General features: G+C 34.8%; 2 protein-coding genes across 2 annotated transcripts; both read right to left on the reverse strand.

Moving 5' to 3' along the window:
• Positions 1-10238, reverse strand: LOC144840391 (kelch-like protein 18). Its single transcript, XM_078696196.1, has 7 exons — positions 10200-10238; positions 8215-8805; positions 6575-7083; positions 5431-5662; positions 2921-3061; positions 1849-2041; positions 1-1550 (listed from the first exon to the last, which is right to left on the reverse strand). Exons 2-7 carry the CDS (start codon positions 8609-8611, stop codon positions 1328-1330), a joined length of 1695 nt encoding a protein of 564 aa, XP_078552322.1. The 5' UTR covers positions 8612-8805; positions 10200-10238; the 3' UTR covers positions 1-1327.
• Positions 10239-12507: 2269 nt separating this feature from the next.
• On the reverse strand, positions 12508-16489 carry LOC144840387 (uncharacterized). The gene is made up of 3 exons (XM_078696192.1): positions 16407-16489; positions 14077-15782; positions 12508-13691 (listed from the first exon to the last, which is right to left on the reverse strand). Exons 1-3 carry the CDS (start codon positions 16462-16464, stop codon positions 13458-13460), a joined length of 1998 nt encoding a protein of 665 aa, XP_078552318.1. The 5' UTR covers positions 16465-16489; the 3' UTR covers positions 12508-13457.
• Positions 16490-20547: the final 4058 nt, after the last annotated feature.

Here is a 20547-nt window from a genome sequence, read left to right on the forward strand (position 1 = left end):
TGCTTTGTGTTTTTAGAATTTTCTAAACATTTTTTGAAAATTCTTTAATTCAAATTAATTATTTAATTAATTAATTAATGATTGGCTAATTAATAAAAAAAAACTGTATGTATCACCCATATGAATGTCGCTTATTAAATTTTTCACTAACTTGTGAAAAAAAGCAAAACATAAAAGGATTTACTGTAAACTATGAAATAAGTGCCGCACCAAACAAAATATATTTTGCGCAGAATAAAGGTTGGTTCCAACTTTGATGCAATGCAAGGATGTATGCGCACCAAAAGCAATTTGACCAATCACGACGACACGCTGGATAGGTGCTTGTGATTGGTCAACTCACAAGCTTAAGTTACACGCAGTAAACCACAGTAAGCATTGCACCAAAGTGTTTCAACTTTGCAAGTCAAATAAGCCCAGCATTGACAACCTCGCCAACTTACATATAAGCACCATGGAACAACACCATATTAGCAACATTTCGTCTTCGCAAACAGGCCAACCGACTACAAGGTTTTCAATTTGAAAAAGTAAATTTGTTCATGCTCAGAAATGTATCAGCTAGCACAGAATGACTATTAGACTCAATAGCTGCGCATGCTCAGAAACGTATCAGCTAGCACAGAATGAAAATTAGACAGTTGCGTAGTGGCATGGTGCATCATGAAAAATGAATGGTTGCTGATGTCAATGATTGTACAATTACTGTATATCTAAGGTCAAAATGATTCATGCAGTATTTGAAAAGGCACAACCACCTCTGATATTCGAATGATCATTTTATAATACCTAAAGGTGATGGAATTAAATATCTTGATAAATTAAACCCATTGAGTATAATAGTACATGTGCACTAAATTGTGACACATAGAATATTACCTCTTCACCATATTATACATAATGTTTAATGCATGCACAAAACACTATTTATACTGTATGTACAATGCAATATAATTAATATATGCATGGTACAATTCAATATGTATACTCCATGTTGTATAGTATGAATTTATACTGCATCTATAGCACAGCTTTTATATACTGTTATGTATGCACAAACAGTACAGTAAAAATATATACTATATGCACAGTAAAATACAGTGCAGGATTTATACTATATGCACAGTACATTAATAGACATTGCATGCACAGTATTCCAATATGTTTATACAGCATGCACACTGTGTGAAAGTGCTGTGAGGGTTAAATAATTGAGAGTTGATTTTGAACCAACATAAACCAAAAAAAAAAAAAAACAATTTGTAAATATAAATTCATAATTTGGCAATTTGAATCTTAAAATAAACTACTACAGTACTAGCCGTCGTTATACAACTGCCGCTCCGCATCCCGCACGACACACACTCATGTTGGCGACAAACGTCCATGTATCTGTATGCGGGTTGTATTTCTCAACGCTACGTAGCCTGTTGGTGCCGTCAAACCCTCCAAACACATATATTTGGTTGTCAAACGCTACTACGGATGGCCATGCTCTAGCTACTTGCATCGGCTGGATGGGGGACCATTGGTGTGTTTGTGTATTGTACCTATTTAAGCAAAAAAAAAAAATATTATCATTCTAGTTAGAATCAACAGCTTGAAATGTGCTTTAATATTTATTTTTATATTCAGGCCCCAAGAGTTTGTGAAAGAAGAGTGCTATAAAAGACATCCAACTATGGATGGTGCTTTTCAATCCTTTGCATAAGCAACTTTAGTAAACGATGTGCCTAAATATGGTAGTGATATGACATCATTATGTCAATATATGGTCACATCACATTTTGTTGTCACACAAAAGTTTATAGTGTAGACAGAGCTTAAAAAAGTTTATTTGTTCCCTACCTTTCAGCAATATCAAAGTACTGGTCTGTGTGTCTAAGTCTACCGCCTAGCGCATAGATGTAATGATCCATAGCAACAAGAGCCACGCCCGACCGCGCCTTCTCCATCTCGGCTACAAAAGTCCAGTCTTGAAGCTCTGGGTCGAAGCATTCCATACTGGCACGATCTATATGGTAGTTCTTGTCATAACCACCTACAAATTTAAAAATGATAATGCAGTACCTCTACTTTACATCTATTGCTTAAAGATGAATTGTCCCCCAAAAACATGAAAAATGAAGATTAATTAAATCAGACTTTGAATAGGTTATTTTGTAGTTTTAATAAAGTTAATCACTTCCGTAGAAATAAAAACGAAAAAATTATGTTTTCAATTATAAAATAACATAATAAATGGTTAAATTCATCCAAAAATTCATTTGCTGGCAGCCAATTTGACCATTTGTTGCTTAAAATTACAGTTTTTTCAGGCAAATACATTTTTTTTAGATCTAATTTTATCCAAAAGTGGATAACTATTATGTGACATTAAAATGGCATATTCAACAAAAAAAAAGTTCAAAATTATTTTTGAGGGGGACAATACATCTTTAAATAAATAGATCATATTGTTTTATTATGTGCTTCTGCTGAATTATTTTTTTAAAGCTCTGTCTACACTATCAAACTAGATGATAAAAAAGGTGTGATGTGCCCAAACATGGTAGTGATATGTCCAAATATGGTAGTGATGTGCCCAAACATGGTACTGATATGTCCAAATATGGTAGTGATATGACATCATCATGTCCAGATATGGGCACATCACATTTTTTTGTCACATAACGTTTGATAGTGTAGACATAGCTTAAACTATGTATGTTGAAGGGCCAACTGAGACAAGTTCACTTCGAGTTGGTCCTCATTTTTTATTTTATTTTTTTAATTTCGGAAAACACATTTATACAAACAAACAAGATAAAAAATAGCTAGATTGTGCCAAGGAGTTTATGCTCTTTATTATTTGTTTGGCATTTGATAAAACAAATATCTGCTGAATTTGAAATGGTTAATAAATTTAAAACAAACATACCAGCAACGTATAGTTTACCATCACATACTACAACACCGCAACCAGCTCTTTTCCGTTTCATACTTTGTAGGAAGCACCATCTATTTATTTTAGGATCATATCGCTCTACTATGTTGAAGCTATTTGACGCATTTTCACCTCCTGCAATTCAATAAAGAACAGTATTACTAGAAAATACATTTTTACAATCCAATGAAACTTCCATGTAATATTTATTAGTTTTAATTACAGTAGAACCCCTCTATAATATTATTTGTCTACTGTCATAAGGAAATGCTATGATACAGTGCCATATAAGTATCACAGACGAGCGGTAACAGTAAGACAGATACACCGCGTAGCTTGTCCCACATAGAACCTGTATAGCCTATCCTGAGCAGAAACCCGTCCGCGTTGTGTATAGTCATGTAAGGAATAACAGATTCTATATTTTTATTGCCGTTAACGCTCGTCTGTGTAAATTGGCCTTGCTTTAGGTATGATTCAGGCATCACATGTGATAAATGTTGGAAAAGAAAGACCTAAAATGCCAGAAAAGTTGAATTCGTTAATCAAGAATATAAAATATGATCAATACAATTATGATGATCCCAACAATAAGAAAAACATAATTTGCACTCACTCGAAAATAAAATGACACCAAAATAAATGTGTTCGAAAATAAAGGCATTTAAAAAAACATAAAAAGTGTAATTAATCATACAGTCAGTAATATTAATGGTTTAAAAAAATAATTCTTATAAATTACTAATGTTGCATAATCCATCAAAATACTAATTAATTTTATAGGCTTCAATATTTCCTTTTTATATACAGTATATATAATTGGAAAGATCTACGGCATTGAGAAGTACAATAAAAGGCGAGCTGAAGGTGATGTACATAATGAGCTAGAATGATGAATTATTCTGTTTCCATGGTTCAGACAGACAACAATCAATTGTGTTAAAAATAAATGAAAACTGCCTCAGAAATTAGTTGTGAAGAGAAGGAGTAATAAAGAGAAACAGGAATAAAATACAGGTGTCAAATACAGGTGTCAACTCATCAATTAGAACATTTAAAGAAACCGGAATAAAGGTTCTTTCACAACTGTTCCGGCACAATGCCGGTCAGACTAGGCAAATGTGAAGAGAAGGAGTAATAAAGAGAAACAGGAATAAAATACAGGTGTCAAATACAGGTGTCAACTCATCAATTAGAACATTTAAAGAAACCGGAATAAAGGTTCTTTCACAACTGTTCCGGCACAATGCCGGTCAGACTAGGCAAATGTGAAGAGAAGGAGTAATAAAGAGAAACAGGAATAAAATACAGGTGTCAAATACAGGTGTCAACTCATCAATTAGAACATTTAAAGAAACCGGAATAAAGGTTCTTTCACAATTGTTCCGGCACAGTGCCGGTCAGACTAGGCAAATCAAATTGAATGTCAATGTTTCGTTTTCACAATACTCCACGCGGCTATGCGCCAATCAACATGCGCAAAGCTACGTGAAAACTAAACATTGATGTTCGATCTGATTTTCCGGTGGCGGAACAGATATGAAAGACCCTTAAATAGGGGAGTATTCAGGGGATTTTAAACAGAGGATCGCTAACATTTTATTAATAGTCCTTATTTTAATTTGTACAAACTTAGGGGGTCATTCTGTCAATTTCCAAAATTGTTTCCAACCATCCAAAGCTTTTTGTAGCTACATTACACTTCTGTATTTACTTATATAATATGCACCACCTACATTAATATGTAAAATATGAAAATATTACTGTATTCATATTTCTTCACTCATCTCCAAGTCTGAATATAAATCATAATTTTTAAAGTTGCACACCTAATCAAATTGATTAAAACTAAATAAGTTATTCAGAGAAGATGTCATTATTTAATAGCAATTAATTATAGTGGAAAGTCTTAAAGACGTGTTGTCTAAGTTTAACCTTAAGCTGACCTTATTATAGAGATAATTTCTTCATCCCTAAGTGCATGTATATTGTGATTATTGTTATCTCAACATTGCACTAGAGGCAATTTAACCAATGCCTTCATTCTATGTATCCGACTTTATTGTGGGTGTTAATCTCTGTCTACACAATCAAACTTTATGTGACAAAAAAATGTGATGTGCTCATATATGGACATGATGATGTCATATCACTACCATATTTAAGCATATCACTACCATATTTGTGCACATCACACCTACACAATAGTGTAGACAGAGCTTTAGGAATTTATTTTATCTTCAGACAGAAAAATTAAAATTATGTACAGAAATATTTATCCAAAAGCTATATTACTTATAAAAAACAGAAATACAAAATAAATAAGAACAAACTATACATAAATAAAAGCTTTTTAAATAAATTAATAAGGAAACAAAAGAAGACTCATTATATAATCTGCTGGTAGACATGTTTTGTCATAACACAATAGTTTCAATGACAAATGTAAGCTAGTACAATTGCTCTTTTGAAATACCAGTACGGTATATTATGTAGATACCTACCAATGCAGTACATATAGCCACCCATAGATGCCACAGCGACGAATGACCTCTGCACGTTCAGCTCCTTTTTCCGGGTCCAACGCTTGAGCACGGGATCGTAACACTCGACACAACCTAAATACATCGTGTCGTCATCCTGCACGCCGTTGAATGCACATTCCCCACCCACTACATACAGCATTCCATCTAATTCTGCTGCACCCACTGCTGTTCGAGCAATTTCCATGCTTTCCTGTAAGATAAGAATATTAGCGTAGCGAGGGGTTAAAAACAGACGAGGCAAAGATGCTTTAAATATAATTATTAAATATAAAATATGACGATCTCTGCTGGGAAATTGGGGTGGGTAGCGAAAATTTAAATGCTGGCTACGGCCCTGATTAGGCATAGTATTTCTTCAAAGCCACTATGCTGAAATATTATGTATTGCATATTGATATTAAGCATCTTTATTCTCTAGGGTGAATAGAGGCACCTTATTAGTTTTGGCCAAAGCCCACTCCACCCACAAGGGCAATTCAAGTGGTCAGTATTTCAAGAACTCTCACTGTAGTATTAAAATATGAAAATCTAAAAGAGACATTAACATTACATTGCAAAAAATCAACTAGTTCATTTCAAAGACAGTTCATTAGGAGTCATTGCAATAGCTTAAAGACAGGTCATTAGGGGTCATTGCAATAGATTAAGACAGGTCATCAGGGGTCATTGCAATAGCTTAAAGACAGGTCATCAGGGGTCATTGCAATAGAGTAAAGACAGGTCATTAGGGGTCATTTAAATAGAGTAAAGACAGGTCATTAGGGGTCACTGCAATAGCTTGAATTTCCAGTCATTGAATATTGCAACCTTCGCAAATTAAAATATACATTTATACATACAATATTATTAATATTAGTAATAATATTCGTGCTCTGCAGATTATGGTGCAATTGATTGATTGTAATTTCTTATAATTGTTGGTATAAATGCATTGAAAATTTAAATATATTATCATTTTTAAGGAGAAAGGGGTGTTCATCGCCCGCCACTCTCAACATTCTGGAAAGAACACTACATGTATACTTTTGTTTCACTGGTTTAATCTACATAATACGGCATGAATGTAATTTACTTCAGTTACTGCAGTAAATCAGTTACTAACCTGTGGAATCCACCTATTTTTAGAAGCTTCATATTTCTCGCAAGAATTTAATTGACAATCGACGCTGTTCCTTCCGCCGATCACGTATATACTATGAGGCTGGCACCGACTGCTGATTTGCGCGAGAGCTTGATTATCGTTTCGTATCCTCACCGCATCGCTGACAGCTTTACCGCAATTCGGACAATTACGAATTAATTCAGAGTTACTAACATTTTCCAAGAGGTATTGTTTGTCTAAAAGCGCGAAACGAATGTTTTGTAAAACTTTGCAGCAGCTGTATTGACGATTATTAAAGTCGTAAGTTATCCAGGAAACGGCCGCTTCGTAAACGTCTTCTTCGTGCTCGACTTGTAGTTGGTCGCTGCGAAAAAGTTTGAACACGTCCTGCTCACTCATCATGAAGAATTCCTCCGTTCGAATGACCTCCAGAAAATGTTGGTAAATGAAACTACGAGAAGCGTACTCCAATTCGGGACACGAGTACATATCCGCAAATGAATGAATTCCTATAATGAAATAGAAAAGGTTTGTGTATAAAGTTAAAGATATACTGTCCCCCTGAAAATTTTTTTTATAATATTTTTGTTGAATATGCCATTTTAATGTCACATAATAGTTATTCACTTTGACCAAAAACTGGATCGAAAAAAAAATGATTTACCTGAAGAAAAAAAAAGAAAAAAATACTTTAAATATCTGTCAGACAATGGTTTTGTTTAAAATTAAATCTTTTGTCTTTTTATAAGTGAAATCATTGGGGTTTTTTTTCTTATGAAAGTAGAACAACTTCATTAAAAATACAAAATGGCCTATTCAAAATCTGATTTTATAAATCTTATACATCTTTAAATTTGTATTTAGTGGTTCATTAATAAATTGAATATTTAATATATTGAAAGTTCATAATATAGGCCTACAATCAAGATTTATTATAAAGTATCCTCAAGATATTAAAGACCCCTTCCCTGCAATTTTGGACGTTTTTTGGAAAATAATACATATATATCACTTTAAAAACATTAAACCATGTCATTCCTTGTCTTAAATGTACGTTTTATGGTAAATTATGATAAAAAGTGAGAAACAATGCACTACCTAAGTAGCTCGCGGTGATCGACCTCTCGTGGACGGTCTTAGGCCTAGCCTAGCTAGGCTTAGTTTTGTAGGCCTAGCTGGTAAACATCGGTAACGTACGAACATCGTACGCTAGCTATATACCTAGCCTGACGTTGTATAGTTGCTGCATTAATTGTCTTTCTATTTTTGCCAGACTCCGTTGATACAAATTGGGGACAACCCGGTATTTTCGCTGAAAAGTTAGGAGTCTTCCATTTGTTTTGGCCTCACGATCGATCGAAAAGTGGGCGAATTACAGGTGAAAAACAAAAATATCAATCCGCGCGCAATGCATTTTGGGATTTATAGCGGGCCGCTATAATTATTAGAATCGACTTATTTTTCACATTTTTAACCGTTTAAAGACTTAAAACTTATCGCAATAGGACCATATAGTATTATTTTTACATTAAATATAGTTTGTGATCTTAAATTAGATCTAAAAAACGTAGGGAAGGGGGCTTTAATATTGTACTACAAAATATTATTGTACAGACTTTAATTAAGTGTTGAGCTCTCACCTAGACAATTACTAGCATCTAGCTGGGATTGTAAGAAAGTTGAACAGACATTTCGTAGACTACTCATATTAAGCATACTCGCTCCAGCCAGAACAATCTGAACGTTTTCAACATTTACGTCTATTGTCGCTGTATACATAAAGTCCAGTATTATCTCCATCGCAACAGGATCGATTCCCTGAATTTTAACGATGTTCTTGTCCGTTTCTAACATACCGTTCGTAAACATGGCTCGAAGGTAAGGTGAGCAGCCAGCCAAAACGACTTTGTGCGCATAGAAGTCCTGATTGTCGACGGACACAACGATGTCACAGAGATCTTTGGAAGTTCGAAGGTCGTTCATAATTTGGAATGCAGCAGAAGTATGGGTGCTGATAGTGTATGTTCTATGTATCATTTTGATTGTGAAAAAATGTCTTTATAATTCGGACTATAACTATTTAATATAAATGATATGGTATAAATGATTTAAGAGCAGTTCGCAAAATGTCTGACATTGTATGATTAAAGATTGTCACATTATTAATGTTGAGTTGAATATTGACATCACCAAAACTTCACATTCTGTCTGTGTGCATTAAAGATCAAATTCTGGAGGAGAAAAAAAAAGAAACTAAAACTTATACATTACTAGCCTAGGCCTACTTCTGCGTGCCTCTACTCATAATTAATAGGTCTAGTCAATAATGAATAGGCCTAGTAGTAGGCCTTAGGTCTAGGTGATGCTAATTAATTTGTCAAATCATTGAAAAACAATATCAATTAAGCCCTAGCTAGATATATTAATTAGGCCTAACCAGTACGGTGTCTGATCATTTCGGCCGCCATAAATTTCGGCCGCTGGTTATGGAATTGCCAAATTCATGAAACGCCAAAAAGGACAAAGTATGTATTGTTCATTTCGGCCGCCAGAATTGTAATTATTCTTGAATATGTATGACACGCCATGTGTGTTCAAATGTTAATATTTTACTAAATACTGTATTATTAAGCCCAATCGTCGGTCTTCAATTCCAGAAACAGCAAGCGATATTTATGGCGTGCACATTGCCATCACTACAGTGAATATTAATGATATTTTTTTAATAAGAAGAGGTGATGCTGAAGTTTTTTTATGTGCCAGTCAAAAACACTTTTATTCGTATGTTTTACATTTATTATATTCATAAAGAAACACATTTTTACAAAGCACACGCATCTTCGAGACCTGTAAAATAAAAAATCAATATTCATTTTGACCAAAATATTCAGACGGTAAAATACCGTAATATAACTTTAAATCAAAATGTATTTAGCCCATTGCACAACTGATCTCTGGTTTAAATGACCATAGTTCTCTGTGGCGTTCCATAGACTGGTAAAGTTATTTTTGTCACTGTAATACTGTAGTTATTTCTGGCTATTTCAATTAGGCGCGCCATACCTGGCGGCCGAAATGATCATGCCATATTTTGTCCTTTTTGGAGTTTCATGAATTTGGTCGTTCCATAACCGGCGGCCGAAATGATTGGCGGCCGAAATGCACTGTGACCACTAGTACAGGCTACTACTAGTACTAGCCTAGGCCTAGCTAGGTCCTAGACTAGATTTTAATACAGCTGCTTATTCTTAGATAATTAATCACAGCAGAGCTTAGAACATGATCCTTCTTATACGTAACTTATACAGAAGCATAGGCCTAGGTCTATCCTGTCTAGCCTTACGCCAAAATCAGTCTACTGTGTATGTAGCACAGACTGACGGCGGAGGGGATGGGCCCTGCCTGGATGGTCTGCCCATTCTCTTTCATCCACCATGCAGGTCCCACCAGAATGTTATCGAAGGGGGGAGAAGTCTAGCCTACAGTAGCTAGGCCTAGCCTACGCTATAAACTAATAGTATTCACATCTAGATTTAAAGAAACTAAACAAATAAACATCGATAGGCAGATTAACCTACTGAAGACAGACGGTTCAAAATCACTACATTTCAATTTATGTACTCACTTTTTTGATTAATTTCGTCATTTAACATCTCGACACACAAAACAGCCAGCAGCTGACGAACAATATTATTTTGTTTTCTATTTTTTAGACAAACTATAGAGGGGGTGTAACTATTTTCACGTCAACATTAAAAACCGAAAATTGTATTAAAAAAACAACCGCGCCTCCTGCCGAAAAAAAACAGAAACAAAGTTATATTTTATAAGTTTAACGACAGCCTTATTTATGCTGACACGAAAAAAATACCCTACGTTATCTGAAACTTAATTTAAAAGAGTTATTCAATTTTAATTAATTTAATTAAAAAATGGCAGCAACTAAGCAAGGCCCAGAAAGTGCCGTCAGCTCAGGCAAAGTAAATGCCACATTTAGAAGAAAAACATCGCGTTGTTTCTTTGATTGCGGTATTATATCATGTCATTATTCTTAATCTAGGATATCGGGCATTGTCGACATGTTGACAGAAATCATATTGTGATTAATGTTCGTCTTTGAGAGCACTGTGAACTAGACTACAGTTAGGCCATGGAGTAATGGTTGGCTGATGCATCTTGAGAACGAAAGGACGAGAGGACAACATTGAAATTAGCAAAAACGATTAGACAGCATTCTACTGTTTAACTTCTGTCGTTGTGCCTATCACAAACAGTTGTCTTGGCCATAATTAACACGTCGTCTTCGTTAAATAATGAATCGTTGAATCGTGTAAAAATACGGTAACAATTATCGTCCTTAGTAAGAATACGGTAATGGTGTTACATAAAACGAAAGTTTGTTAAAGCTCTGTCTACACTATCAAACTAGTTTTGACAAAAAAAGTGTGATGTGCCCAAATATGGTAGTGATATATGCCTAAATATAGTAGTGATATGACATCATTATGTCTATATAATGGACACATCACATTGTTTTTGTCAGTGTAGTTTGATAGTGTAGACAGAACTTAAGATACTACAGAGATTTAATAATATGCAAAGCAAAATATACCTACCATCAATTCAGTACTCTAAAAAGCCGCGGTAAAATTATACTCAAAGGGAATTGTCATAGCGCCATAGATATAATATTAAGATCTTTGTATAGTGCATAGTATACACAACATTGTTTTATGCTTGCTCTGGTGACTGATTAACTCAGCAGCAGTGAAAATAAATGTTAGACCGCCAGCAATTAACCTATTTCTGTTGTGAAGCATGCTATACTCACATCAGGCTCGGGAGAAATCGTTTAAATATAATATTTGTTAATGTGGGAGTTAGCTTTGTACGCCCACTATAACATAGGTTACTTTGAAATTCATAAAATGTCTTTGTTGCCATCTTATTGTACTCTTATTGCATATCGATTGTCGATCTCAACATCATTCTTCACCACCACCACCACCACCACCATCTCAACATCAGTTTTCTTCACCACCACCATCTCAACATCAATTTTTCTTCACCACCGCCATCTCAACATCATTTTTCTTCACCACCACCATCTCAACATCATTTTTCTTCACCACCACAATCTCAACATCATTTTTCTTCACCACCACCATCTCAACATCATTTTTCTTCACCACACCATCTCAACATCATTTTTCTTCACCACCACCACCACCACCATCATCTCAACATCATTTTTCTTCACCACCACCACCACCACCACCACCACCATCATCTCAACATCATTTTTCTTCACCACCACCATCATCATCATCTCAACATAGTCGTTACCATCATCATTATAGGCCTACATCATAATCGGTAACCTGCCATTGACAACACGATGTTTTTATGCTCCTGCTTAGAAAATAAATAAATTGTAATAAACTTCTGAAATTCACGAAAGTGAACTTTCAACTTTGAAGTGAAAGGGCACTTTATATAAACACTGATTTTGATGTATTGAAACATAACATATTTCCGATAGGAGTTTTACGACGTATACAACAGACGACAACCAAAGTCTCGATTTCTCTTATAAATAGATGACTATAAAAATAAATTTGATCTCATCATCCATTAACACATGAGACTGTCCGACAAAATGATGCGCGGCTATGCCTTAGGACTATAATGCTTGGTTCTCACTAGCGACAAAACGCAAGGACTTAACGCAACGTAAGTGATTTGTCCAATCACAAGTGATGGATTACTCGAACAGTGGCTTGTCATTGGTCAACTCGCTTGCGTTGCGCGTACGTCTTTGCGTTGCGTCTCTAGTGAAAACCACGCCTACTATAACTACTGATACGTCTACAGTACGTTCTCCTCCGACATGCACTGGAATAGGAACAAAAATACAAATTCAACATACAAAATCTATTAAATCAAATATCTTTATTTCTTGAATATTCAATCAATCACACCCTAATCAGCGCCACCCCCAGCAGGGGGGGGGGGGGGGCGGGGAGCGGAAGACACACGCTAGTAAAGTCTTTCGTGGTGTTCGATTCATCCTTTCACAACACCATCCTTTCACACATATTTTAACGCTAAGGTTATAATAATTGTTTAGTTAATTGATTATTAATAAAGCTGGTATAAATAATTAAGGCAATATAGGTAATATATTCTATATACAGATATCTAAACAAATTGTAGAAACCTAACAATGCATCTAATCCATCTTAACAAAACCCGATGGTTCTGACATAACATGACAAACTGAAATGTATTTATTTTCACTAAAGCTCTGTCGAAAAAAGATGTGATGTGCCCATATATGGACATGATGACATCATATTACTACCATATTTGTCAAACTAGTTTGACAGTATAGGCAGAGCTAAATACACGGTAGCGTACATTGACAATAGTATGCAAAATGTATTTAACTCTTCGTAAACACCATGTCACTATAGTACAGTAATAATAAAGTATCAATATTCTGTATAAATATTAACAGTAAACAATTCCTTTTTTCCCTTTTTTTATGAGAATATTTGTGTTTGTTATATTTTATTACGTATAAATAAATGCAGAAAAATGATAAATTCAGGAGTATGATATAACGTCACTGTTAATAATAACTGACGTCACAAACTAATATACATTTATATAGTGTTACATTGATACATCATAAAATAAATTCAATTCAACTAAACATTTATTCTTTCAATTGAAAACGATAACAATATAAAAATGATTGACCCTACGTTCAGAAATGGCTACGGGACTTACCTTACCTTACCATTAGATTAACAATATATGACTAATATACGACGACGACATTGATCAACTTCGTATTGATATTTACAATATGGTATTTTTAAACTTTTTCTAATTTCTCGTGTGATTGTTTTCTACGTAGTTTTTTCTTCCACATTTCGAAGACCCTCTTGTTGAAGACGAGAGCGATGCAGACGAACACACCCTGCAGGGACGCCAACGACACGAACACGATCGTCAACGCTAGGCTGAGTATCGTGGTTTCTTGTCGTATTATCACAATTGTGTTTGCCAGAATACCGAAGATCCAATACAAGGCAAACGCACAGAATATCTAGAAAATACAAAATTGTAAAATGTAATTATAACGTCATAGAAAACACTAGAAAAACAGTTTACGCGCACGTGAAAAAAAAATGATATCTGTTAATAATGAACATCAAAATAAGCTGTTGATGATAAAGTTGTGAAGGGGAGACATTTTTAATGAAAATTTAATAATAATTTGATAATTTAAAAGCTCTGCCTACGACCTATCGAGCTATAGTTTGCCTAAAAAAGTGTGATGTGCCCAAATATGGTAGTGATATAATGTCATCGCGTCCATATATGGGCATATCACTTTTTTTGTTTGTCACATCAGTTTTAAATAGCATTACGCGCGTAAAAACCATGATGAGCGTGCGCTCAACTGTTGACATTACACGCCTGCTGCTTACCTTGACACTGAGAATGATTTCAAATCTGTGTCTCTTTTTCTTTGCTTTTGCCGATTGCTTTTCCGTGGCATATGACTTCTTCTTAATATTGATGATTATTATGATAAACATGACAGCGTTTAAGAGCATCATAACCGAGATGGGCAAAATAAAAACCCATAGCTTGGCATTTCCAGATAAAAAACAATCAAAATATTCGTAGACGGCCACATCTTGTATTGATAAGTATTCTACGGCAATACAACCAGAAACAATTAAGGAAGGGATGAGTGCTGAGTACACGCAGTAATATATAAACAACTTTTTCTGTACAATTTTGGAAAATACTGGTTTCGGTTTTGTGGAAAGGAATATATTAAAACCGAGGCAGTTGATCCAACAAAAGGTACAGAGTAGGGTGAAGTGTTTAGCAATGGCGACCGCTCTACAGGCAGGTGGAATCGCTTTATCTATCAACAAAAACATGTATAACACACAGCTGGTCAAGATTGAAAGTAACAGAAGAATATTGATCCAGCCCGAGGTATTCCTCATTACCGGGAAAATGTAGAACGTTAACAAGGCTATCAAGATACTGATGATGGACAGAATAGTGCCTATCAAAGTTATTACGTATGCCACGTCACTATACGCAGCTGTTACGCGCAGTTCAATTGATGGCGTCGTATCCGTATTTGGTGATATGGGCGTTTCTGTGTAATTTTCAAATAACGTTAAATTATCTGTTGGTAATATGGCGTCGTAGCCACTAGTTTCAACGTTATCATCAGTGTTCTTTTCTGAATTAGTTGGGTAAACTCTGGTTAAACCTCCGGAAGAGTCGATAAAGATAGCAAAAGATGGTTTAGTAATATGATTTGTACTAAATACAAAAGGACAGAAGTTATCGTAATTGGTTGATGGATCAGAACATTTCTCACAATGTGGGTTAGAGGAGCAACCCGTAATCCCTTGGTAAGCCAAACAAGCCCTGGATAATTCTTCACTAACTTCAACCTCACAAGCGTACCTTATACTTTGACATTTACTGTACGTGTTCAAAGTAGGAGGTAAAACATTCTGTTGATCTTCTTTACTAATCGCTTTTTTTGCTTTCGGTGTCTTATTTTCTAGATCCTCGTCAGTAAGATTGATTTTATTTCCTACATCTACCATCTTTACAAACGGTGTAATGTTTTTAGGTTCAACAAAATTGCATATTGCACAGTCACGATTGCGATACACCAGTTCTGAACCGGAATCGTAAACAAGGTCATAGCCTCCATCCTCACACTTTGTAGCGCGGGAAAACATTTTATCACACGTCTGAATTGTTAGAATCTTAAACTGATAACAAAATGTATCTCTGCAATCCACCACAAGAGCATTACACGAGAATTCATCAAGGTTTTCCTTTCTACTCATAATAAGAGTTTCAATTTCTCGAAAAGTTGGTTTTAATGTTTCTACATCCAATTTCTCCTCTTCGTTTGATTTGACAGCACCAAAGAATTCTAGCCAACCGTTAAGAGTGTTAGTGGTAACCAGAGAAGGTGATGTCAATACAGGTAGTGTAGATGAAAGCCATATCTCATAATCAAGACAACATTCCTGATGTTTGATACAAAATTGATCACATTCGCAACTCCTGTCAAGAGGATCAGAAAAGCAGGAATCGTTGCCAGAAAATTCCACAGTTGTGTTGAAAAGTTCGATCTCAATAGAAACTGTAACGAAAAGTTTAAATAATTCACTTTTTTTATAGTTCAATGTTTTTTATGTCATATACTTATGCAAATTAAAAAGCAAATACACATAAGTGCCTACGCGGTTAGATGACGTTTTCTTTGTTTTCTTTATGTGTTATTATTATTATTATTATTGAAGGTAAATTATTTATTAAAACAAAATTGTAGTGGCAGCAAAGTGTTATATATATAATAATAAATATTTACATTTATAAAATATATAAAATGAATAAAATATTAAAAGTTATAACAAACATTAAAAACATATTTAAAAATCGAGAGTGATAAAAAATAGTCTCCTTTTTATTCATTTGTGGAGCCAGTTTTGAATAAATTTGTAATTTGAAAATTCAAAGATGCCTCCAAAATGGAGAGAAGAAAACATTACAATAAAATACAATACAATTCCTAAATAAAAGACTAAAATCTAATTTATAATTAATCTATGTTTTATTAGAATGAACAATTGTATTATTTGATGTGTGTGGAAAATTTAATAAATAAACAAACCAAACAAACAATATGTCCACCTCTATGACGTCAAGATTTAGCCTACTGGCCTAGTTTAACCTATACTTAGTATACTTAAATGTCTATACTTACCAATAATTACAGGGAAGAGGATCATAAAACACACAAATAAGTCAACCAAATGTGCCATGCTTTCAAGTAACGCATAAGTTCCACTGAAAATAAACACAATCATTTACTTGAAATAAGGATATGTATATCCGATGTTTTTAGCTTCAGCAACAATGCAGCTAACAAAGATTCAAGATTCAAGCAATTTTATTGGTCCACTTTAAAATGGAAATTCGTTTTGCTTGAAAAATACATCAAATTGCAAAAGGCAATGTTAAAATACTATTTATAGGCCTATGTTAAAATACTGTTAAAATTCTGTTAAAAAACTATTAAAAATGCAGATTGCAAAAACGCCATAAGCCCTGTAAATACTGTAAATAATGTTACTGTAATAGTATAGTAGCTCGTAGGAGGAAAACATTTTTATTCATGCCATTTCCCCTTATTACAATATTTAAATAAGGATAGAAAATGTACTAGTAAGTAGTATATTTAATAGACTATCTAGTGTACGGCTTTATGACGAACTGTGTCATGGTACATAACACCCCTAAATTAAGTCTTACCTGTAACGTTAGGCCTAACCACTCTGCTAACTTGATGTTCATACTGACAACTTCAAACATCGAATTCACTTATATACCACGTTTGTTTATCCAAGGGCTTGCCTACGACAGTTAATTTATCCGATCCGAGAGAGGGCTTGTACACGGTTTCATCCAATCCCAGCAGTGATCGATAGCTTGGCATCGTGCGTGCATTCATAATGATGGTTTACACGAATTCATGGAAAAACTACATCACTTTGTCAATAATTCAGCCTACATCATGAAAACCTCATCCCTTCAGTATCAAATAATGGAAACCGATTGATGGGCCAAGTCACGTAGTAAAGCTTGGTTCCCACTAGAGAAGGACGTAGACGCAACGCAAGTCAGTTGACCAATGGCAAGCGACAGTACGAATAATTGCGATTGGTCAAATCACTAATGATTGGTTCCCGCTCAAAACGCAACACAAGGACGTAACGCAACACAAGGACCAATTACAAGCGATGGATTATTCGAACTGTTGCTTGTCATTGGTCAACATGGTTGCGTTACGTTTACGTCCTTGCGTTGCGTCCTAGTAGGAACAAAGCTTTACGTTGTGCTTACGTCCTTGCGTTGCGTCCTAGTAGGAACAAAGCTTTACGTTGTGCTTACGTCCTTGCGTTGCGTCCTAGTAGGAACAAAGCTTTAAGCTTGGTTCCCACTAGAACGTAACGCAAGGACGTAAACGCAACGCAAGCGTTTTAACCAATGACAAGCGAAGTTATAGACAGTTAGCAATCACAAGCGAATAAGCCATCGCTTGTGATTGGTCAATTCACTTGCGTTGTGCTTACGTCCTTGCGTTGCGTCGCCAGAAACCAAGCATACGTTCATACAACACTTAATGCATTATGCGTGGTAACTTAATTCTATACTGCTTTTTGCTAGAATGCGTAACTCATCATTAACACATTTCAAAATAATGTTTGCTTAACGTTTTATCTTCAACAAGCACAAAATGACATCACTGAAATGTTAAATCATTCACATGGTAATACAGCCGCTTACTTATTGCTTTGCCATTTAATTACGTTACATTATATACGGTACATCAGTTCATGTTAATGACATTCCTACATTTGAATGTTTTCGTAACCAAACAACGCAACGGCATAAATGTATTAGTCCTAATGTTTTGGTCTTCTTTAACGGTTGTTAAACATTCTGTAAATTGTATTATATAGCATAGAGATATATTCATTCTCACAAATTTTCTTCATATCGTTTCAAAATTAATTAACTAATATTCAGTATATCACCGAGTGGGTTCGAATTTATTCTGTGGCTGTTAATTATTAATATATAGAAAATAAGAAAGGATAGTGTATACAAATGCCAATGTAGCACAGTGGCGGATCCAGGATTTTGAAATAGGCGGCGGGGGCAAGGGCCTAAAAATTGTGAAATGAAAGGCTGAGCTTAATTTAAAGGCCAGGTGCGGGCAAAAAATTTCTATTGATCATACATTCCAATAATTATCGATCTATAGTTTCCCCTATGTTTCATAATTTTTGGGATTTTATTTGTGTTACACAAGCTTTTTGAAAATTAGCACTTTCTTATCAGTGGGGGGATAGTTCAAATTACACAGTAAAATCTCTATTCTTTTGTACACAAATTTTGGAAATAGAGAGGCATTTTAAAAAGCTATGAAAAATAAATGGTATGGTAAAAAATGTTATCAGATGACTAAATATAGGTAATATAACTTGAATTTTACATTTCTGGTATTTTTATTCAACTTCAGAATTTTATTTTCATGCTATAGCAAAAATTATCCACCGTATATCCACTATCTTTTTTCACCTTCTAGGGAGTCACCAGACATGTTATTACATTATGTTAACTACCTAACTACTGAAAAAAAGTCTTCCTAGTTTATTTGGCAGAATTTTGCCAAATTTTGTATTTGACCATATTAGGGGAAATTCATGTTTTTTCGTCTTGATTTCTGTTACAAATATTAGATTTATGTACAATTAACCAGATATTATGTTTAAAATTCATGCCTGTACCTGAGCTTTAATGTCCTATCTTTTGCATTAACATTTGCGAAATTCTTTCAACTTGGATCCGCCCCTGTAGCAGCATGTTAAGAGAATGTCGGCCTAAAATTCTTCTCTGGGTATCGGAACTTTAGTTGCATGCATTTGGCGCGCCATACCGTACCGATAAGAATCTACATTTTTCCCAACGGCGGTGCGTATATCCAAATGAAAATCTATCTGCTTCACGCGGAAAACCAAAAGAAAACTCATGAATACGGGGAAACTACTTTTAAATTGTCATGAACCAATTTCTAGGATTGTTTACCATGGTTACAGAAAATATTATGAGATGCATTTCCACGGCAAACCTTTTAGTAAACTAGCTCTTCCACTGGGACAACAGATCACAATTTATTTTAGCAATTAGTAAGTTGGTTGAAGGGGCGTTCGACCTTCGCAGTTCTTGATGTTACATTTCAAATAATCAACATATCTGCCGACCGAGAATTGTACGTGAGCTCCGAAGCATAGTATAACTTACATTATAATATATTAAAGCATTCATTTTAAATATTTAGAACGTCTGTAAATGCGATTAAAACTGAAATGTATATAATGACACCAACAAAAATTTGCTTTTTTTTTAACACTGAACGAATTCGTTAATTGTCAATGTTTATATACGCGCGTTAATGGGTAGTTCCGGTTTAAAATGTTGTTTATTATGAAATTTACACATTTAACCTGTCTTCACTATCAAACTAGTTTGACAAAAAAGTGTGATGTGCCCAAATATGGTAGTGATATGCCCAAATATGGTAGTGATATGACATCACCATGTCCATATATGGGCACATCACATTTTTTGTCACATAGAGTTTGATAGTGTAGACAGAGCTCTACAACCACATTGATTATAACCAACCCCACTGGTTTTCCGACCGCCGCGGTGAAGCAGAACGAACATCGTGGGGCTACATGACGTTTTCGGAGTTCCCCTTTAAGTATATGTTTCTGGTGATACTAATATACCAGGGAAGATGAAGATACAGTGAAGATGTTCCATTAGTGACCTCTAAACATATATGATACTTGGCTTTTACACCATCGGATCGACTGGCATGTGTTCTATGACATGTCGCATATAATATCATTTACGTGCACACGTACTCATAACCGTTTTACAATGCCGGCGGGGTTGTTTTTGCTCAGCAGTGTAAAATTAGGTATAATGTGTTGATAGCAGACGACACACATATCAGGCGATGATGAATGACGTGTGCCCACATCTTGTGTGATGTGCCACCTTAAGCTCTGTCTTCAATATCAAACTAGTTTGACAAAAATATGGTAGTGATATATGTCCAAATATGGTAGTGATATATGTCCAAATATGGTAGTGATGTCCAAATATGGTAGTGATATATGTCCAAATATGGTAGTGATTATTATATGTCCATGGTAGTGATATGACATCATCATGTCCATTATATGGGCATATTTTTTTTTCAAATAAAGTTTGATAGTGTAAACAGAGCTTTATAGGCCTACTAATATAAAAAAAAAAAATCAAATTGG

Source organism: Antedon bifida, chromosome 4 (assembly GCF_963402885.1).
Source record: "Antedon bifida chromosome 4, ecAntBifi1.1, whole genome shotgun sequence".
Taxonomy (NCBI): Eukaryota; Metazoa; Echinodermata; class Crinoidea; order Comatulida; family Antedonidae; genus Antedon; species Antedon bifida.

Excerpts from the sequence above, each read along its gene's own strand:
- LOC144840391 (XM_078696196.1), bottom strand. The coding sequence starts at position 8,611 with ATGATACATAGAACATACACTATCAGCACCCATACTTCTGCTGCATTC. Across the intron at positions 7,084-8,214 it reads AGATGCTAGTAATTGTCTAG|GAATTCATTCATTTGCGGAT; the intron begins GTGAGAGCTCAA and ends ATTTCATTATAG. Across the intron at positions 3,062-5,430 it reads TGGCTATATGTACTGCATTG|GAGGTGAAAATGCGTCAAAT; the intron begins GTAGGTATCTAC and ends ATTGAATTGCAG.
- LOC144840387 (XM_078696192.1), bottom strand. The coding sequence starts at position 16,464 with ATGGCACATTTGGTTGACTTATTTGTGTGTTTTATGATCCTCTTCCCT. Across the intron at positions 15,783-16,406 it reads CCTCTTCCCTGTAATTATTG|TTTCTATTGAGATCGAACTT; the intron begins GTAAGTATAGAC and ends TTTTCGTTACAG. Across the intron at positions 13,692-14,076 it reads AAATCATTCTCAGTGTCAAG|ATATTCTGTGCGTTTGCCTT; the intron begins GTAAGCAGCAGG and ends TGTATTTTCTAG.